The 18,724-nt window shown below is 44.4% G+C and overlaps 1 protein-coding gene across 2 annotated transcripts in view; it reads right to left on the reverse strand.

Moving 5' to 3' along the window:
- The window catches only part of Parn (poly(A)-specific ribonuclease), a 91,210-nt gene extending 76,710 nt beyond the window's left edge, over positions 1 to 14,500 (reverse strand). For both annotated transcript variants that reach the window (XM_041676564.1, XM_041676563.1), the window contains exons 1-10: positions 14,372 to 14,500; positions 13,893 to 13,970; positions 12,687 to 12,766; positions 11,949 to 12,016; positions 11,787 to 11,868; positions 8,206 to 8,266; positions 4,113 to 4,257; positions 2,192 to 2,257; positions 1,301 to 1,339; positions 524 to 566 (exon numbers count right to left, since the gene is read on the reverse strand). In XM_041676564.1, the coding sequence (XP_041532498.1) occupies positions 524 to 566; positions 1,301 to 1,339; positions 2,192 to 2,257; positions 4,113 to 4,257; positions 8,206 to 8,266; positions 11,787 to 11,868; positions 11,949 to 12,016; positions 12,687 to 12,766; positions 13,893 to 13,970; positions 14,372 to 14,390 (681 nt within the window). In that variant the 5' untranslated portion in view covers positions 14,391 to 14,500. The remainder of the gene's footprint in view (positions 1 to 523; positions 567 to 1,300; positions 1,340 to 2,191; positions 2,258 to 4,112; positions 4,258 to 8,205; positions 8,267 to 11,786; positions 11,869 to 11,948; positions 12,017 to 12,686; positions 12,767 to 13,892; positions 13,971 to 14,371) is intronic.
- Positions 14,501 to 18,724: the final 4,224 nt, after the last annotated feature.

Raw genomic sequence — 18,724 nt, forward strand, 5'->3', positions numbered from 1 at the left:
TTGGGGAGATGGTTCAGTAGTTAAGAGCAATGACTGCTCTTGCAGAGGACCTGAGTTCAATTCTCAGCACCTACAGATGGCTCTCAAACATCTGTAACTCCAATTATGTTTGACTTACAGTGCACATGTTACACAAACTAACATAGGCAAAGCATTTGTACACATAAAAACATAAACAGCCGGGCAGTTGTAGTGCACACTTTTAATCCAGCACTCTGGAGGCAGAGGCAGGTGGATCTCTGTCAGTGTCAGGCCAGCCTGGTCTACAGAGCGAGTTCCAGGACAGCCAAGGCTACACAAAGAAATGCCGTCTTAGAAATAAATAAATAAATAAATAAATCTTCTGAATTTCTGGGTTTTTTTTAAAGGCTGTAACCTACATTAGATTAAGACCATAATACTCAGCTCTGCTACAAATAAGGAAAAGCAGGTTCGGAGAGGACAAATGGGTGGTGAGTCACAGCTCGTGGGAGCCAGGGCAAAGGCACTGTGTTAGCTGACTGTCAGCGTAACTTTTAGTTACCTTTTCAGTTTCTAACGTCTCAACATGAATGCCTTTGGGAAACCTAAACGGAAAAAAAAAAAAAAGGAAAAACATATCAGTGTAGATTCAATGACTGCTAAAGCCCAAAGAATTCGACAAGCAGCCACGTGGTTATAAACTAAAGTTTTACTAAAATGGGACAATCATCACTACACTTTACAGTAAGATTTTACGAAAAGCCTACGGAAAACCGCTTTCCCGCCTCGTCTCAGGCACTGGAATGTCATCAATTTCATGTGAACATTTTAGGATTTTAGCACTTTCTAAAATGCTTGGTATTTCATAATATAGTCAACTCACTGTCTCAGAGGACATCTTGCTTCCTAATGCCTACTTTGTAACTGAAGTGTTTTAACACTGTCTGCAGACTTCATGGGGTGCACAAAGGGGAGGGCAGGGCGCTGCTAGGTTGCAGTTTGCCTTGGCGTTTGCAGCAGCCAAAGAAGAAAGGGATGTGGAAAGCACAGAGAGCAGATGTATGGATAGAACAAGATTATTCCCATGTGCACATAGCTGTCAGATTAGTTTTTCGTTTGGAGGGGCAGAGGGAGAGGGAGACACAGAGAACAGCGGGAGCTACGTATGCCTTAAGACACACACAAAGTGGTGTCGGAGGAGTCCATTTAAGAACTGACTGGGGACATGATAGGGTCAAATCACCCATAACTGAAAACTTCATGAGAAATAGAACCAAAGATTATACTTTAGTAAATCCCAGTCCTTGAGAGCTCTCTCGCATCTAATTCAAATACTTACTTCCAACTCAAAGTCTGATAAATAAGTTTTCTTTGGAACCTATAAAACAAGAAAAGGAATTAACGTGGGCTATTAAGAGTGAACCCTAACGAATTAGTCAATGCTTGGAAAAGACTGAATTTAGTGACCTCATTAGAATGTGGTGGGAATAACAAACACAGGCACATTTGTGAGGCAGAAAGACTCATCATGTGTTTTTAATCAGAATTTTAAAGTTATTATATTGCTTTTAAAGATAAGGTAGAAATTAGGATCAAACATACTGCTGCCTGCAGCTGCATGAAGAATTTAGAATAGACATCTGCATCCTGACACCCTTGTGAAGTGTGCCATGAGTAAAGGAGGAGAGATGCTAAGATGTTCTCTCACATGCTGACTTGGTTTTTCTCTGTAGAAAGAATTAAAAGAACAGAGGGGACCTGACAGTGACTCCTTCTCTTCTGAGATCCTCATATGGTTAGCCCTCCTTCAGGCTAATGACGCTGCTTCTGGGCACAACCTAAAGGCTCTGTCCAAGGATGGGACAAAGTATTGACTGTGAGTCTCAGTAGACAGACATTCCCACTGTGTCAGTGCGACAAGTCTTAGGAGCACATCTGTGAAAGAAGGACTATAGGATGTTGTAGAAAGACCATACATGCTGGACACGGTGATGCACACCTTTAATCCAAGCACTCAGGAGGCAGAGCCTGGTCTACAGAGTGAGTTCCAGATAGCCAGAGCTGTTACACAGAGAAACCCTGTCTTGGAAAACCAAAAATGAAAGAAAGAAAGAAAGAAAGAAAGAAAGGAGGGAGGGAGGGAGGGAGGGAGGGAGGGAGGGAGGGAACACACATCAAAAAGCAGAACTCCTCTCCTACAAAGGAATGCATGCAACAAACAGGAACTGACCCAGTGCACGGCTCTAGATCCAAGATCTTCTTCTCTTCATTTTGTAGGAAATCCTCTATCTTCTCTCTGATGAATAAGAATCAGACAAGGACCATAAGTACCTTGAAGGAATGAAGTGATCAGAACAGTCATTGTACTCAAAATCCATACTCAAGTAACCAGCAAGTTACATTCAAAAGCACAGGGCTGGGGTGAAGCCAGTGGTACAGCACTTGTCTAGCATGAACAAAAGCCTGAATTCTATTTTTGGAACATGCCCCCACATACAAAAGCAGTCTAGTTTTTTCCCTTTTTCCTTTTTTGAGACAGTCTCATGTATCTCACGTTGCCCTCAAACTTGCTATGTACTGAGGACAGCCTGAACATCTGCTCTTCCTGCCTCCACCTCACAAGCAGAATGCTAGGGTTACAGATGTGCACCACTGCACTCAGCTCATGCAGTGCTGGAGACCAAACCCTAGGCTTTGTGCATTCTAGGAAAGCATTCTACCAACTAAGTTACATTCCCAGCCCCAAGAACATATGTCTTATGCTTATAGGTCTTTTTTCCATATAATCCAAGCATATCAAAAAGATAATCAAAGCCAAAGAAAATGGCAGGTGGTAGTGGAGCACGCCTTTAATCAGGAGGCAGTGCAGGGGATCTCTGTGAGTTCAAGGCCAGCCTGGTCTATAGAGTGAGCTTAGGACAGGCTCAAAAGCTACACAGAAGCCGGGCAGTGGTGGCACACGCCTTTAATCCCAGCACTTGGAAGGCAGAGGCAGGCGGATCTCTGAGTTCGAAGCCAGCCTGGTCTACAAGAGCTAGTTCCAGGACAGGCTCCAAAGCTACAGAGAAACCCTGTCTCAAAAAACCAAGAGAAAAAAAAAAAATTAAGGGGTAGTGTGATGGCTCAGAGATAACTGGCTGCTCTTCCAGAGTTCCTGAGTTCAATACCCAGCATCCACAAGGTGGCTCACAACTGTCTGTAATGAGATCTGGTGCCCGCTTTTGACTGCAGGAATACATGCAGACAGAACACTACATACATAGTAAGTAAATTTAAAAAAATAAAAACAAAAAATGGATTTACATATGCTTTGTGTGAATTATTGCTGTCACTAGCGAAATTAAAACATCTTCTCAAACAATCAATATTAGATATGCAGAGACAAGAGTGCTTGCTACACAACCATGAGGGTAAGTGCAGATTCCAATACCAACAAGCCAGGCAGGACTTAACACACAGCTACAACCCCAGTGCTGGGAGTGGGCATGGCAAAGACAGGAGGATCACTGAGCCATGCTGCCTGTCAGCCTAGCTCCAGCTACAAGGAGAAGCCCCACCTCAAAAATAAAGCAAAGGGATGCAGATGGATACCCAACCCCCTTCTCTGACCTCCTCACGCAGACACCCACACATGAGTGTATAAATACCACTTACACAATCTGTAAGTATTTTAAGAAAGAATTCATCAATACTAGCAATACACTTTGACTTTTCTAATAAAGCTACTATACTGGTGACTAACCTATATAAGACTAGATAGACTAGATACTCCTCCCAGGACACATTTTCTTGTCAAAACTTCACTGTGAGAAAAAAAAAAAAAAGTAAATACGGAACAACATTCTGGGAAGGTTTGGTCCAGACAGATCTGCACACCTGCTGAGGCCCTCACATAGCAGCATGGAACAGGCCCAAACACGATGCAACTTGCTGCTATTGGCCATATTTAGATAAGCCACAATTAAAGCCTGCAACTCCGGTGAACGCTCGTGTGAACACCTGTGCATATGAAGCACAAGTTGTGTGGGAGACAGAAGTCCTGCCACAATCAAGATGCTGCCTCTGACATCACACCTATGTAGGTTCCCTGCAGGTGCTGCCCAAGGTGAGACAGCCCCCAACCCGTGTGGCATGTCATTTCAGGAACTTACACTACTTGGTCAATGAACTTCTTCTGGTCCTCAGGAACTGTCACAGGACATTTTGCCATAATTCCTGCCCCATTGGCCTGAGAACGTTTTTCATCAAATTGCTCTCTCAGCTGTCTTTCTTCTTCTTGATTCAGATATGGAATTCCTACACATAATTTTTTAAAGGATACATTAGAAGACATAATAATTTCACAGAGAAAACTCTTCCTTTTAATTTATTTTTCCTTATGTGTATGTGTCTTGTATGCAGGTGCCTGCGGAGATCAGAGAGGGCCTTGGACCCCCTAGAACTAGAGTTACAGGCAATTATGAGTTGTCAGATGTGGGTGATAGGAACCAAGCTCCACCCCCTTGGAAGAAAAGCAACCATTCTTAACTTCTGAGCCATGAAACTATTTTTGGTTGGTTGGTTCGTTTTGGTTTTTTGTTGGGGGTGTTTTTTTCTGTTTTTGGAGACAGAGTCCCACCATGTGGTCCTGACTCTCCTGGAACTCACTATGTAGACCAGGCTGACCTTGAACTCACATAGATCTGCCTGTCTCTGCCTCCTAAGTTATGGACTAAAAGTGTGCATCACTACACCTGGCTTAAACACAAAAGTTTTTAACTAACTAAAAACCTATCATAGCCGGGTGATGGTGGCGCACGCCTTTAATCCCAGCACTCGGGAGGCAGAGGCAGGCGGATCTCTGTGAGTTCGAGACCAGTCTGGTCTACAGAGCTAGTTCCAGAACAGGCTCCAAAGCCGCAGAGAAACCCTGTCTCGAAAAACCAAAAAAAAAAAAAAAAAAACCCATCATACTCAGAAAACACATTTTAACTATACTGTAAAAACAAAAACCACAGAAGGTAAGTGATCATTAGAGATGCTTGTTCATGTATTCACTCATCATTTCAATAACTACTCGGCCCTGATGCTGTTCTGAGCATTTATGAATAAAAACATGAAGGAAATAACAGAAGTAGCCTGTTCTGCCACAAAGGGAACTTCTGATCAAATGAGCAAAGGTCACTGTGAGGGAAAACCAAATGAAGAAAAAAGATATGCAGAGCCAACGAAGGGACCGCTCTAAGAGGGAGAAGCAAAGGAATCATCACTGGATGCTAATGTTAATTGACAACAAAATCAATCCGAGTTAGTATTTCCTCAAGAAATGCACAAACTGGGCATTCCTAACCATCCTGTTGGATGTCAAAGTCACCCTGAGCAAGAGAAGGGCTAGACAGACCAACAACAACGCCAAGCTGGAGCTCAAGCTCCTGGAGAATGCCCGGACGTCACGGAGCCTGTAACAGCCCTGAAGCTCCTGGAGAATGTCCGGACGTCATGGAGCCTGTAACAGCCCTGAAGCTCCTGGAGAATGTCCGGACGTCATGGAGCCTGTGACAGCCCTGAAGCTCCTGGAGAATGTCCGGACATCACGGAGCCTGTAACAGCCCTGAAGCTCCTATACAATGTCCAGATGTCACGGAGCCTGTGACAGCCCCAGGAAGAACTTCCAGCAGAAGAGTTATTCCAGGGCTTCTGGTTTTGAGACAGGGCCTCTTGCTACTGAAGCCAAGGCTGGCACTGAACTTGCAATTCTCCTGCCTCAGCTACGGGATTATGGGCAGCTACCACATCTGACTCTCAAAATTTACTCCTTCTATTTTCTTCTTTTCTTTTTTGTAATACTAAGGATGAAACTGGGTCTCACATAGGCAGGCTGACTGACTGCCTGCCTGACTGATGTACCACCTACCACCTTCACTCCCAAACATTTAAGAGAAAGGAACGCCATTCTACTATGTCCTACTATCCAATATTCCAGCACTAACATTCAACAAATAGTAAGTCTCCTCCCTGAAAAAGATGCCTCATGCTCTACAGTGACGATGGCACATGAGGAAGGCACAGCCCCTCCTCAGCATGCTGTCCAGTCCAAGAGCCCCACAGCTGAGCCACTGGAGTCAGGCCAGCTACACAGACCTCACCTCTCCCCATGAGTTGTCTCCATTATAATAAACAGTAATGGGGACGGGAGATTGTGACCAGAAGGCTTAAGTAGGAAATGCACCTGTCACTCTGGCAGGACCTAGGAAACATTCCTGCATTTGGACAGATGTGAGTAAGTCCTGAAGGGGTAAGATGAACTATCTTTAAGAGACCTAATTACAATCTAAGGAAATACTACCTACTCTCTTACTCACTCAGAATTAACCAGGTTACAAAAGAGAGGGTGGAGCTGAAGCAGTGAAAAGCACTTGCTACTGTTCTGGAGGGTCTGAGCTCAGGTCCCAGCATCACATCAGACAGCGCATCACCACCTTTACTTCCAGATGCAGAGTACCCAAAATCCTCCTCCGAGCTCTTGTACTCACACACACTGGATGGGCACAGATGTAACAAAGAAATGCAAAAATGGGGGCTGGAGAGATGGCGCAGTGGTCAAGAACACCAACTGCTCTTCCAGAGGACTCAGGTTCAATTCCCAGCACCCACATGGCGGTTTAAAACTGTCTGTAACTCCAATTCCAGAGGATCTGTCACCCTCACACAGAGATGCAAGCCAAAACAACAATCAATGCTCATAAAAATATACATAAACTATTTAAAAAAAATAAATGCAACTCAAGAAATTGGACACCAAAAGATCACATAATCCAATAAAAAAAATGGAGTACAGACCTAAACAGAGAACTCTCAACAGAGCAATCTAAAATGGCTGAAAGACACTTAAAGAAATATTCAATATCCTTAGTCATCAGAGAAATGCAAATCAAAACAACTCTGAGATTCCATCTTACACGTGTAAGAATGGCCAAGATCAAAAACACTGATGACAACTTATGCTGGACAGGTTGTGGGGAAAAGAGAACCTTCTGCATTGCTGGTGGGAATTCAAGCTGGTACAACCCCTTTGGATGTCAGTGTGGCGATTTCTCAGAAAATTAGGAAACAACCTTCCTCAAGACCCAGTAATACCACTTTTGTGTATATATCCAAAGGATGCTCAATTGTGCTACGAGGACATGTGCTCAACTATGTTCATAGCAGCTTTGTTTGTCATAGCCAGAACCTGGAAACAACCTCTCGATCAAAGAATGGATAAGGAAAATATGTTACATTTATACAATGTGATACATTCTACATAGCAGAAAAATATAATGACAGCTTGAATTTTGCAGGAAAATGGATGGAGCTAGAAAACATTATTTTGAGTGAGGTAAGCCAGACACAGAAAGACAATTATCACATGTACTCACTCATAGGTGGTTTTTAAACATAAAGCAAAGAAAACCAGCCTACAAACCACAATCCCAGAGAACTTAGACAACAATGAGGACACTAAGAGAGACTTACATAAATCTAATCTATATGGGAAGTAGAAAGTAGAAAAAGACAAGATCTCCTGAGTAAATTGGGAGCATGGGGACCATGAGGGAGGGCTGAAGGGAAAAGGGGAGAGGCAGGGAGGAGAGCAGAGAAAAATGTAGACCTCAATAAATATCATGGAAAAAAATGCATTTTTTTTTTTTGAGACAAGGTTTCTCTGTAGCTTTGGTGTTTGTCCTGGCACTAGCTCTTGTAGACCAGGCTGGCCTGGAACTCACAGAGACCCGCCTGCCCTACCTCCCAAGTGCTGGGATTAAAAACGTGCACCACCACCGCCCAGAGCAAAAATGTTATTTTAATAAAAAAATTAAACATAGAGGTTCAGGGACATAGCTCAGTCAGTTAAATACCTGCTATGTGGAGGGGCTCCAAAACTTGTTTCAGGCTAGGCACACACTCTACCAAATGAGCTAGCTACATTCACAGCCCAAAACGCTCTCTTTGTGGGTTGCTGCTGTTTTTGAGAAGTAGGGATTGAGCCTAAGACTTCATACATGCCACGAGGAACAGAGTTTGGAGCCCCAGCACCCACGGACAAGCTGGGTGAGGCAGCACACATCTATAAATGCAGTACTGAACATGAAACCTAGCACTGTCTCCATGATGAACTATAAGTTGATAAAATAAAAAGGCTTTTGGAAAATGGTGATTCTCAAGCGAAATGAGATTTACTTCTGAAGGATTTTAAAGTTTTATCAACTACAAAGTCAGTCTTACCACTGCAAAACACTTTATTAAAGTCAAATCCTTGGCTTGCTAGGAAGTCGATGCTGGAACTCTGAAAATAGACAACACACATGTCAGTGTTAAAAATCCAGAGTGGACGGCTAACTCCCCAGTAGCAGTAGGCTCCCGCTCTTACTAGACTGACAGGCTGTAAACAGAAATAAGAACATTCATAAAGCCTCAAGTCTAAACTGAAGAGTCAGACCCAGAAGGCCATCTTCTCATTAGAACAGTGCATGTGAGCGTTGTGGTGGTGGAATAGGTGTGGAAGCGAGAAGACAACTGGCAGAGTTGGTTCTCTCCTTCCACCTGCAAGTGGATTCAAGGGACCGAACTCCTAATCCTCCCCCTTCCTTAAGGACTGAGACTGTAACTGTGCACAACCATACCCAGTCTGAGTCCTGGGATGGACTCCAAAGCTTACTTCACTCTCGGCACACACGCTACCAAATGTGCTAGCTACATTCACAGCCCAAGATTTCATACACGCTATGCGAGCGCTCTACCAAGGAGCTGTATCCTCAACACTCAGATTTTTGTTTTGTTTTTTCTTCAGATAAAGTCTCACTGAGTTGTCGAGTTGCCGAAGATAGCTTTGAACTTAGCCTGTAGTCCATTAAAGGCTCAAGCTCTGCTGCTCCCTGCCTCAGTCTCCTGAGCAGCTGGATGACAGGCCTGTGCACCAAACCTGGCCAGTTGCATGTTTTTCTTTCTTTCTTTCTTTTTTTTTTTTTTTTTTTTTTTTGGTTTTTCAAAACAGGGTTTCTATGTGTAGCTTTGGAGCCTGTCCTGGAACTCACTCTGTAGACCAGGCTGGCCTTGAACTCACAAGGATTCACTTGATTCTGCCTCCTGAGTGCTGGCATTAAATGTGAGTGCCACTACCACCGGCCAATTGGGTGTTTTTAATTTTCAAGATCCATCCGGGCGGTAGTGCACGCCTTTAATCCCAGCAGTCGGGGAGGCAGAGGCAGGATGATCTCTGAGTTCAGGACCAGCCTCTACAGAGCAAATTCCAGGATATCCAGAGAGATACACAGAGAAACTCTGTCTCGAAAAACAAAACAAAACAAACAAAAAAAAAATTAGCAAACCTGACTAAACAAACACATCCTGCACCTGGAAGATGTGAATAGATTTATCAGAGTTAAGTAAATAATTTTAGAAATAGTGCATGAATTTGGCCAAATCATGAAGCCCTTCCTCAAAGTAACTAAAGAGGACTCTGTAGACCAGGGTGGCCTCACAGAGATCCGCCTGCCTCCGCCTCCTGAGTGCTGGGATTAAGGGTGTGAGCTACTGCCTGGCACTCTCCCTAAGTCTTACACAGCTGTGCAAACACTCCATCTCTGTCAGACATGCTAAGGACATGGATAGGTGTTTTGTCTCCCAGGTGCCAAACCGGGGCTGCTTAAAGTTTTTCCTCTAGAAACCCTTCTCATGCAAGAAATTTCACATAAACCGAGGTATAGGAATATAAAACAGGTAGACAAGTCAACCACTTGCTGGCAAATAAATCAGAGACATTCTAGAAAAATTCTTTCATATACATCCAACTATTTTAAACATTTATTAAAGACACACCTCGAGCAGGAACTAGAAGTTCAAGTCAATCCTTGACTACTTAGTAATTCTGAAACTAGTCTGAACTCCATTGGAACAAGTCTCAGAAAACACAGAGAGAAAGAGAAGGTGGGAAGTAGAAAAGACAAAAAGCATATAAATGCCATCCTGCAACTTCACTTGCTTCACTCCGCCTGGAAGTCTCCGCAGCCCATTCCTGCATCTTACCTAGCAGCTCTGTGCTAAACACACTGAACTTTCAAGGACACAGTAAGATGTTTTGCCTTTAGGTCCCAGATGACATAATTGTAATCTATTCATACTCTAGCACCTACCTCTTTTGTAAAATGTAGTTCTGCAGATGGAGGTATGTGTCTATGTGTATGTAGTATGTGGGAGAGGGTGCACGTGTCTATGCATGTCTGCATCTTCGTATCATTCTCTCTTTGCTGTATGTATATATCTGCACTTGCCCATATGATGTATAAAGATGCGCACAGGTGCACTCAACTCAACCATACAGCCATATGTGGAATCCTGAGGTCCTAATCACTCTCCAGTTTAATTTTTGGTCTCTCATTGAACCTGGGGCTTGCCTTTTCAGCCAGATTGGCTGGCCAGCGGGCACCTCCCCTCAGAACCTACCTGTCTCAACATGCAGCCCTGGGATTACTGATCCTGGCTATCATGCCCTGATTCTCCACTCAGCTATAAACCCAAAGCCTGCAGTTATAGACTTTTAAATAAAACAAGCAAGCAACAACAACAAAAATACAACTTTATGGCCAGGGAGGTATCTCGGTTTATAAAATGTTTACTTATTATGCGTAAGACCCTAGAATTACAGGTATGTGCCACTTGTCTGTCTATCTACACCTTTGGGTTCAGTTTATGCAAGTGCTGGGAATCAAATTCAAGGACCTGTGCATATTAGGCAAGCACTCTACCTACTAAGCTACATTCCTAGCCCTTATCTTGTAACTTTAGAAAGAAAGTGCCCAGTACCCAGGAGTCTGTGCTGGATTTCCACAGATGTATTACCACTTTTATGGCAAAAAAGGAAAAGACTAAGATGAACTCATGTTAGTAGGGAAAGACCACCTAAGCTGCAGGATTACAGAGGAAAGAGGCAGCCCCTCTCTTCCACAGTACACCCACATACACTCTGCTTATTCACGACAACAAATAACCAAGCAGGCAGAAGGGAAACTTTATTTACCTAGTATCTGCCAAGCCAGAGACCACAAGAGTCTCAGGGGAAGTCTCCCTGCCTCTCTACTTCGTGTTCTTCTCAAAAGGAAAATGGAGTCTTTTCCACCTTCTGTTTCTGAATTGGTTAGTTAGGGGAAAGGACCCAGGTTTAAAAAGTTTGACTCTTTCAGAAAAGAAAGCTCTACCCTTGAGGAAGGAACAAAGATAATGAGGTAAGGAGAAGTCTGGGGTCCTGGTGTAGGATAAATACAGAGGAAGACAGATGTCCCAAATGGAGTCCCACTGCAATGTCATGATCCCCAACTCAGCTTTATTAATAAAAAATACAGTGCAGGATCTAATTTCCATCTGCTTATCTTTAGAGCCTATTTCTTATAATATCTTGAAATAAAGAGGAGCTAGCAATATCACTAATTTAAAAACCTAAAAATGAAGGTCAGAAAGGTGAGATAACTTATTCAATGCCTAAATCTTGTTGCTTGGTTTTATGGTTTTGTTTAGTTGTTTGTCTGTTTGTTGTTTTGCAGGGTGGGGGATGACACAGGATCTTATATAGCCCAGACTGTCCTCAAACTCACCAGGTAATTCTGATCCTCCACCTCCCTACTGAGGCTGTTATCACAGGCACGCACCCTATGTGGTCCTGGAGATAGAACCCAGGGCATCATTCACGCTGGGCAAGCACTCTGCTAACTGACCTACAGCTCAGCCCTAGAGCTAAATCTACAGGAATTCTTCATTTCCACTCCATCCCAACAGCATTTCATAAGTAGAAAAAGTGCAGTTCCACTACTAACCTGACAAACAAACTTGACGTCCGGTGAGGACCTACTGAAAGGCTTGGGGAAAACATAGAAGTTAAACGACTTCGTTATATGCCTGGGAAAATAAGAGAAAAGGACACTTAGGGGTGATATTTGGAGACAGCTTAGGAATTCCCAACTATTAAGACAACCTACTTGGAATCTGTGTGGTCATACTTAAAAGCGCAAAGGCCAAACTGAAACAGCAAAAAGTCCATAGAATGCTGGCAAAGGAAAAAAAAAAAATCAATCACAAGAGAGTCATATATCTGACATGAGCAAATACTCTCAATCTGAAGCCTTTCTGAATCACTCAACATAACTTCAGCAGAACAGACTGTGCAAGTTATACATCAGTAGTCTTATTCATTTATACACAGTTCTTAATTTGTTCCCAACTAAGAAGCTATCTACCATCGCCAGAGCATAGCATTAAGCCTATTTCCAAACTATTACAACTACATATTTATTTCTTACACATCAAATTAATTTTAAGAAATAATAGCCCTTACTCAGAATTTTTTCCAACAAACAATAACTTTTGCTATTTTAAACATCACTAAAATGTTATTTTGTGGCTGGTGTTAAGAAGATACACCTCCAAAAAAAAAAAAGAAGCCGGGCGGTGGTGGCGCACGCCTTTAATCCCAGCACTCGGGAGGCAGAGGCAGGCGGATCTCTGTGAGTTCAAGACCAGCCTGGTCTACAAGAGCTAGTGCCAGGACAGGCTCCAAAGCTACAGAGAAACTCTGTCTCAAAAAAAAAACAAAAAAAAAAAGAAGATACACCTCACCTACAAAATACGAAAGTGTAAGTTTAATGATTCCACCCTTTCATAATTCAACAGCAGGAGCCACATGGCAGAGAGAAAGACATCTGAGCATATCCACTTGCCTTTTTAAGCTTCTGATATCGCTCTTCTGGGGTATCAAAACCACTTGTTAATGCAGTGACGGAAGGTCCATCGCTGATTCCTGGATGATAACAAACAAGGACTGGGTTCATTATAAAACTGCCTCTGCTAGAGTCTTCATTCAGTGCCGATTCATATCCCTGTTATTTAAAATTAATTCCAAGTGTGTATATCACACTTTTTTAAAATTAACATTAATGTGTGCGCTGGGTGTAGCTAACTGGTAGAAGTGCTTGCTCATCATGCACATGAGAGGGCCTGAGCTGGATTCCTACATTCAAAGAAAAATAATAATTGGGGTTTGGTTAGAGAGATGGATCAGTCAGCAAAACGCTTGCTGTGTAAGCATGAGGACCTGAGTTGGAATTCCCAGAACCCATGCAAACAGCTACATGGAGCACTGTGGATGCAGAGATAGTGGATCCCTGGAGCACATCAGCCAGACAGCCAATCAAGGAGAATCACTGAATTCCAGGTTCAGTAAGAGATGCTATCTCCAAAAAAAAAAAAAAAACGTAGTTTGAGGAAAACAACCAATGAATGTTGAGCTCTAGCCTCTGCTCATGCACATGGATGTACACATACTTAAAGACATATTCACGCACACATGTATCTACTGAGCTACTAAAGCATTAGTAATATCCTTATCTGCCGTTCAAGTGTGGCCCTGGCAAGTCACAAAATACCATTTACATGATGTATCTAGAGTGGCCACAATCCAAGACACAATCAATGATGGCAGACAGAGGCAAAGGAGGTAATGGATAATTCCTTGAGTAGTGTGTCTGTTTAAGATTAAAGGAAAAAAATTCCAGAGATAGACAGCGCCGACTGCATCTCAGCATGTGTGTAATTAATGCCACCAAATTGCAAAACTACTTAATAATAACTGAAATAGGGCTGGGGAAATGTGCTGGCCTCGAACTCACAGAGATCTGCCTGCCTCTGCCCCCCAAGGGCTGGGATTAAAGGTGTGCACCGCCACCGCCCAGCAGCCCTCTGCATTTTAACCATAAACACCTAATTGTTTTAAGCAGTGCCAGAACCACAATCTGTTTCCACAAACTTCAGTCTGACTAATCACAGAACCACTGCATCTCTCATACGCTTTTGCCAAAACTAGCAAGATTACAAAAGGAGCCTTAGCCATACAAGGTGTAAACCCCGAGCTTTTAAGGGAGTGATACCTGAAAACTCCCCATCGATGGCGAAGAAGTCAGCCTCCTCTATGGCCTGGTACACTTTGTGAAGATTAATCTTAAAATCTGCAGAGAAACCAAGAAGAGGTTCAGAATAGATGGCCGGCCTTCTAGCCCACCAACTAAAAGGAGATGGGAGAGAAGGGTCCGGAAGAGCGCCCAGGGCCACGGAAAAGACGGACAAGTCCCTAAGGTCTGCAAGGACCGAAGAGAGACAACTTCTTTAGGGGTGGCTAGGCAGAAGAGTCCAAGCCCCCAAGTGTGCACGACTGAGAAGGGTAGGCCAGAGGAGGTGCACGGGGAAGAGCGGCAAGCGTGCCAAGGGTGCACGGTTCGCAGAGGGACAAGGATGCAAAGCCCAGCAGCAGAACTGACTTGGCCCCGGGTTCCGCCAAGCACACGAGGTCTGGGCCTAGCACTCTGGGTGGGCTTGGGGACAAGGGAGGGGGGACACGGCAGACACGCACTGCTCCGGATTATCTCCATTCTGCGGCGCAGACGGAACCCTGGCCCCGCCCAGGCCGACGCCGGTCCACGCGCAGAGTTCCACAGCAAAGAACAGCTACCCAGGTGTCGGAGGCGGCCACGAAACAGACGGCCAGGACACTTCCGGAAACAGCGCGCGCCGCTGCGCCTGCGTCAGAGTTGCGTCAAGGCAGGGGCGGGGCGGGGCGGGGCGGGACGGAGGCTGAAGGCCTCCGGGCTGTCTGGGGGCAGGAAGTGGTGTTGCTCACAAAGTCCCACAAACACTGGCCAAACTGTTCTGACCCCTGGTTGACCAACAGATTTTTGTTGTTGTTTTGGTTTGGTTTTTGGTTAGGGTTTTTCCTGTGCTCTGGCAGTCCTGGAACTCGCACTGTAGAACGAGGTGACCTCGAACACCGCTTGACTTGATCTAGAGATTTTTTTCCCTGGACTTGAAATTCCGGACCTGAGGAGGGTGAAGCAGGGGAATAGCAAATTTGAGGCCACTTAGGCAACAAAATGAGAAGCTCTCTAGAAGTAAATAAGTAAAAATATATATGTGCGTGTATACATACATGTTGTGTGTATGTGTATACATACATGTTTTGTGTGTGTCCGCGAACATTTTAAGAATAAAAGTGTGTACATTTGTTGTGTGTGTACATACATGTGTGTATATATCATACGTGTGTGTGTTATTTGTGAGTTTATGCGGTAGCGTTGGAGAGGTATATGTGTGCATGTGTGTGGTGATTGCCAGTGGTAGGCAAAGGAGGACCTTGGTGAGGTCTCTCCTTGTCTACCTTCCTCGAGAGAGGGTCTCTCACTGAATCTGTTTCAACAGAAACGGCTGGCCAGACAGTTCCTAAGGTACCAGTCTCTGTCTCCGAACCCCGCGGTGCAGGCCTTCAGGGCTGTTTCTGGCTTTTTACAAGGGTGCTGGAGATTTGTACTCAAGTCTTGTGGATTTGACAGCAAGTACTGCTGTCCAAGTAACCATCTCTCAGCCCCTTTTTACTGAGTTCCCATTCCTTACCTCTCTGGAAGGATGGGGATACCATGATGAAAAAGCATGGTGATTGTCCCATTGGAGCAGAAAACTTGGGGTAGTGAAAGGACATGGAAAATTTTAAAAACTTTGCAAGATCAAGAGCTGGTTAGGATACTGGGTTCAAGTAAAAACCAAAAGATTCCCAAGATGTTCCTAGCAGCTAACCCTACCTGTTGACACCCAGCTTTGTGGTCTAGACAGAAGCAGACATAACTGCTTGGGGAGGGGGGCATGCACAGAAGCAGAAGCTGCCACTTAAAGGAGGAAGGGGGTGTGCAGAAGTAGCCCCCATCCTTCATTTAGCAAGACCAACCCCCTTGATCCAAAATGAACCCCGCTTGTGTTTTTTGCCTATATAAGTCAACCCCAAATGAGGAAGGGAGCTTTCTCTACTGCGCTGCGTTGTACGTAATGGATGAACTCCCAGCCTGGCTGGAGAATAAACCTTGCTTTTGCATTCTGGACTTGATTGGATTCCGGTGGTGTCTCTGGGGGTCTCAACTTGGCAACAGTAGGAAGGAAAATCCGACTTGCCCTTTGGAAACATGGTAGTTGCTATGGAGATAAAGAGCAAGGAAGGTGCAGCAACAGAGAGTGATGAGGATGCAGGGTTTCTTAGCTAAGCAGAAAGGGCAAAGCTGGAGCCGTAAGAGGTGAGTCATATTGGCTGGAGATCGTTGTTGATCCCCCATGCCTTTCACTGGACTGACACATAATAGATACCCTTATCGAACTGATGGAGTGAATTCCTACTCGGTCTTTCAAAAACCTCACTATAAAGTTGTCCAGAGGGCTATGTGAAACTTAGCTCCACCATTTAGTAACCTGGTAATGCAGCCAATCTTCCTAAACTTCAGTTGAATTTTAAAATATGTGAATTTTAAAGAATTATACAGGTGAATAGTGGTGGCGCACGCCTTTAATCCCAGAACTTGGGAGGCAGGCAGACCACCGGATTCAAGGACAGCCTGGTCTACATAGCAAGTTCCAACACAACCAACGGTACATAAAGAAACGCTGTAGAAAAAGAGAAAGAGAGAGAGAGAGAGAGAGAGAATTATACACAAATCAATCTGTATAAATAACTGATTGGTTTGTTGTTGAGTGGGAGAAGTTTGAAACAGGGTCTTACAATGTGTTAACTAACTATAATAATAGCAATACAATAAAATTGAGGAGCCGGGCAATGGTGGCGCACGCCTTTAATCCCAGCACTTGGGAGGCAGAGGCAGGCGGATCTCTGGGAGTTCGAGGCCAGCCTGGTCTACAAGAGCTAGTTCCAGGACTGGCACCAAAGCTACAGAGAAACCCTGTCTTGAAAAACCAAAAAAAAAAAAAAAGAAAAGAAAAGAAAAGAAATTGAGGTCAGCCTAGGTAAGGAAGTTGACAAATAATACTCTTCATGAATGAGATTTTACTAGGAGTCAGAGTTTGAGACCGTGATCAGACCTCATGGTAGGAGGGAGATCATTAGATATGGCAGGGGTGCTAAAGAGAAGGGAGGCTTGCCTGTAAGCCAGGAGATGAGGTGTAGTATTAAGGGCGGCGGGGCTGCGTCCCCGGCACCCAGCCGCCCACACGGCTAGCTCTAGCTTTACCCGAAATAACAACACACAAACTGTATTCATTTAATCACTGCTTGGCCCATTTCTATCTAGCCTCTTCTAGGCTAATTCTCACATATTAATTTAGCCCATTTCTAATCATCTGTGTAGCGCCCCTAGGTGCGCTTACCGGGAAGATTCTAGCCTATGTCCATCCTGGGTCGGAGCTTCATCACATGAGTCTGCCTGGGAGCTGGGAGCATGGCGTCTCTCTCTGAGGCGTCTGCTCCGGAGAGGAGAGCTGTGGAGTCTGAGCTCACTTCCTCTTCCTCCCAGCGTTCTGTTCTGTTTACTCCTCCCACCTATCTTCAAACCAATGAGGGCCAAGCAGTTTCTTTTTATTTAACCAATGACCTTCCTCCATCAATGAGGAAGTAGAAAAATTGCTTAGTAGTTAAGAGTATCCATTACTGGGCTGGAGAGATGGCTCAGAGGTTAGGAGCGCTGACTACTCTTCCAGAGGTCCTGAGTTCAATTCCCAGCAACCACATGGTGGCTCACAGCCATCTATAATGAGATCTGGTGCCCTCTTCTGGCATGCAAGCATACATGGAAGAAATGTTGTATACATGATAAATAAATAAATCTTAAAAAAAAAAGAGTATCCATTACTCCTGCAGAGGACCTGAGTTCAGTTCCTAGCACCCATATCAGGAGACTCACAGTTGCCTGTCACTCCAGTTCAGGGCCTCTGGCCTTCATGGCACATGCATTCACTTGCACAATGCAACACAGTCACAGACACACACATACACATAATTAAAAATAATAAAAGTAGCCAGGCGGTAGTGGTGCACGCATTAATCTCAGCACTCAGGAAGCAGAGGCAGGAGGACCTTTGTGAGTTTGAGGCCAGCCAGGTGTACAGAGCAAGTTCCAGGACAGCCAGGACTGTTTCACAGAAAAAGTTTTAAAAAACAAAAAATAAATAAATAAATAAAAATATTATAAAACAAGACCTGGATAAGACCCTCAATAAGAATGAATAAAAGCCAGGTGGTAGTGGCACAGGCCTTTAATCCCAGCACTTGGAATGCAGAGACAGGCAGATCTCTTGTGAGTTCGAGGCCAGCCTGGTCTACAGAGTGAGTTCCAGGAGAAGTTTCTCAAGACGGGGTTTCTCTGTAGCTTTGGAGCCTGTCCTGGAACTAGCTCTTGTAGACCAGGCTGGCCTCAAAATCACAGAGAGATTCTGCCTGCCTCTGCTTCCTGAGAGCTGGGGTTAAAGGTGTGTGCCACCACCTCTTGGCTTCCACTACAGCTTTCAAAAGCTACAAAGAAGTCCTGTCTCGAAAAAGCAAGGGGAAAAAAAAAACAACCTGAGTGTGGAGGCACATGCTTTTCAAGCCTGTACCTTAGGCAGAAACAGACACATCTCTGAGTTCCAGACTGGCCAGGGTTATGTAGTGAGATTCTTGTTTGGGTTAAGGCTTTACCCCAGTCCCTGCATCCATATACCTAAAGAGTCTGGAGTGTTTGGGTGGAAGTTCCATCTCATGCCCCCTCCCCTGGGAGTTGCTTCAGTCAGACTTCACCTCTGAGAAAGCCCGCCAAATGATGACCCCTCCCCAGAGGGTATTTAAACTGCCCCCCAGAGAACAAACGTATTCCAGTCTTCCCTCCCCATCTCCTTTCCTCTTTAAAGTGCTGGAAGGTATCCATAAACCTGGGCTTTTTCTAATTCTGTTTGATTTGGTCTG

Source organism: Microtus oregoni, unplaced genomic scaffold (assembly GCF_018167655.1).
Source record: "Microtus oregoni isolate MIOR12 unplaced genomic scaffold, Mior012 000027F_ref0000203, whole genome shotgun sequence".
NCBI lineage: Eukaryota > Metazoa > Chordata > Mammalia > Rodentia > Cricetidae > Microtus > Microtus oregoni.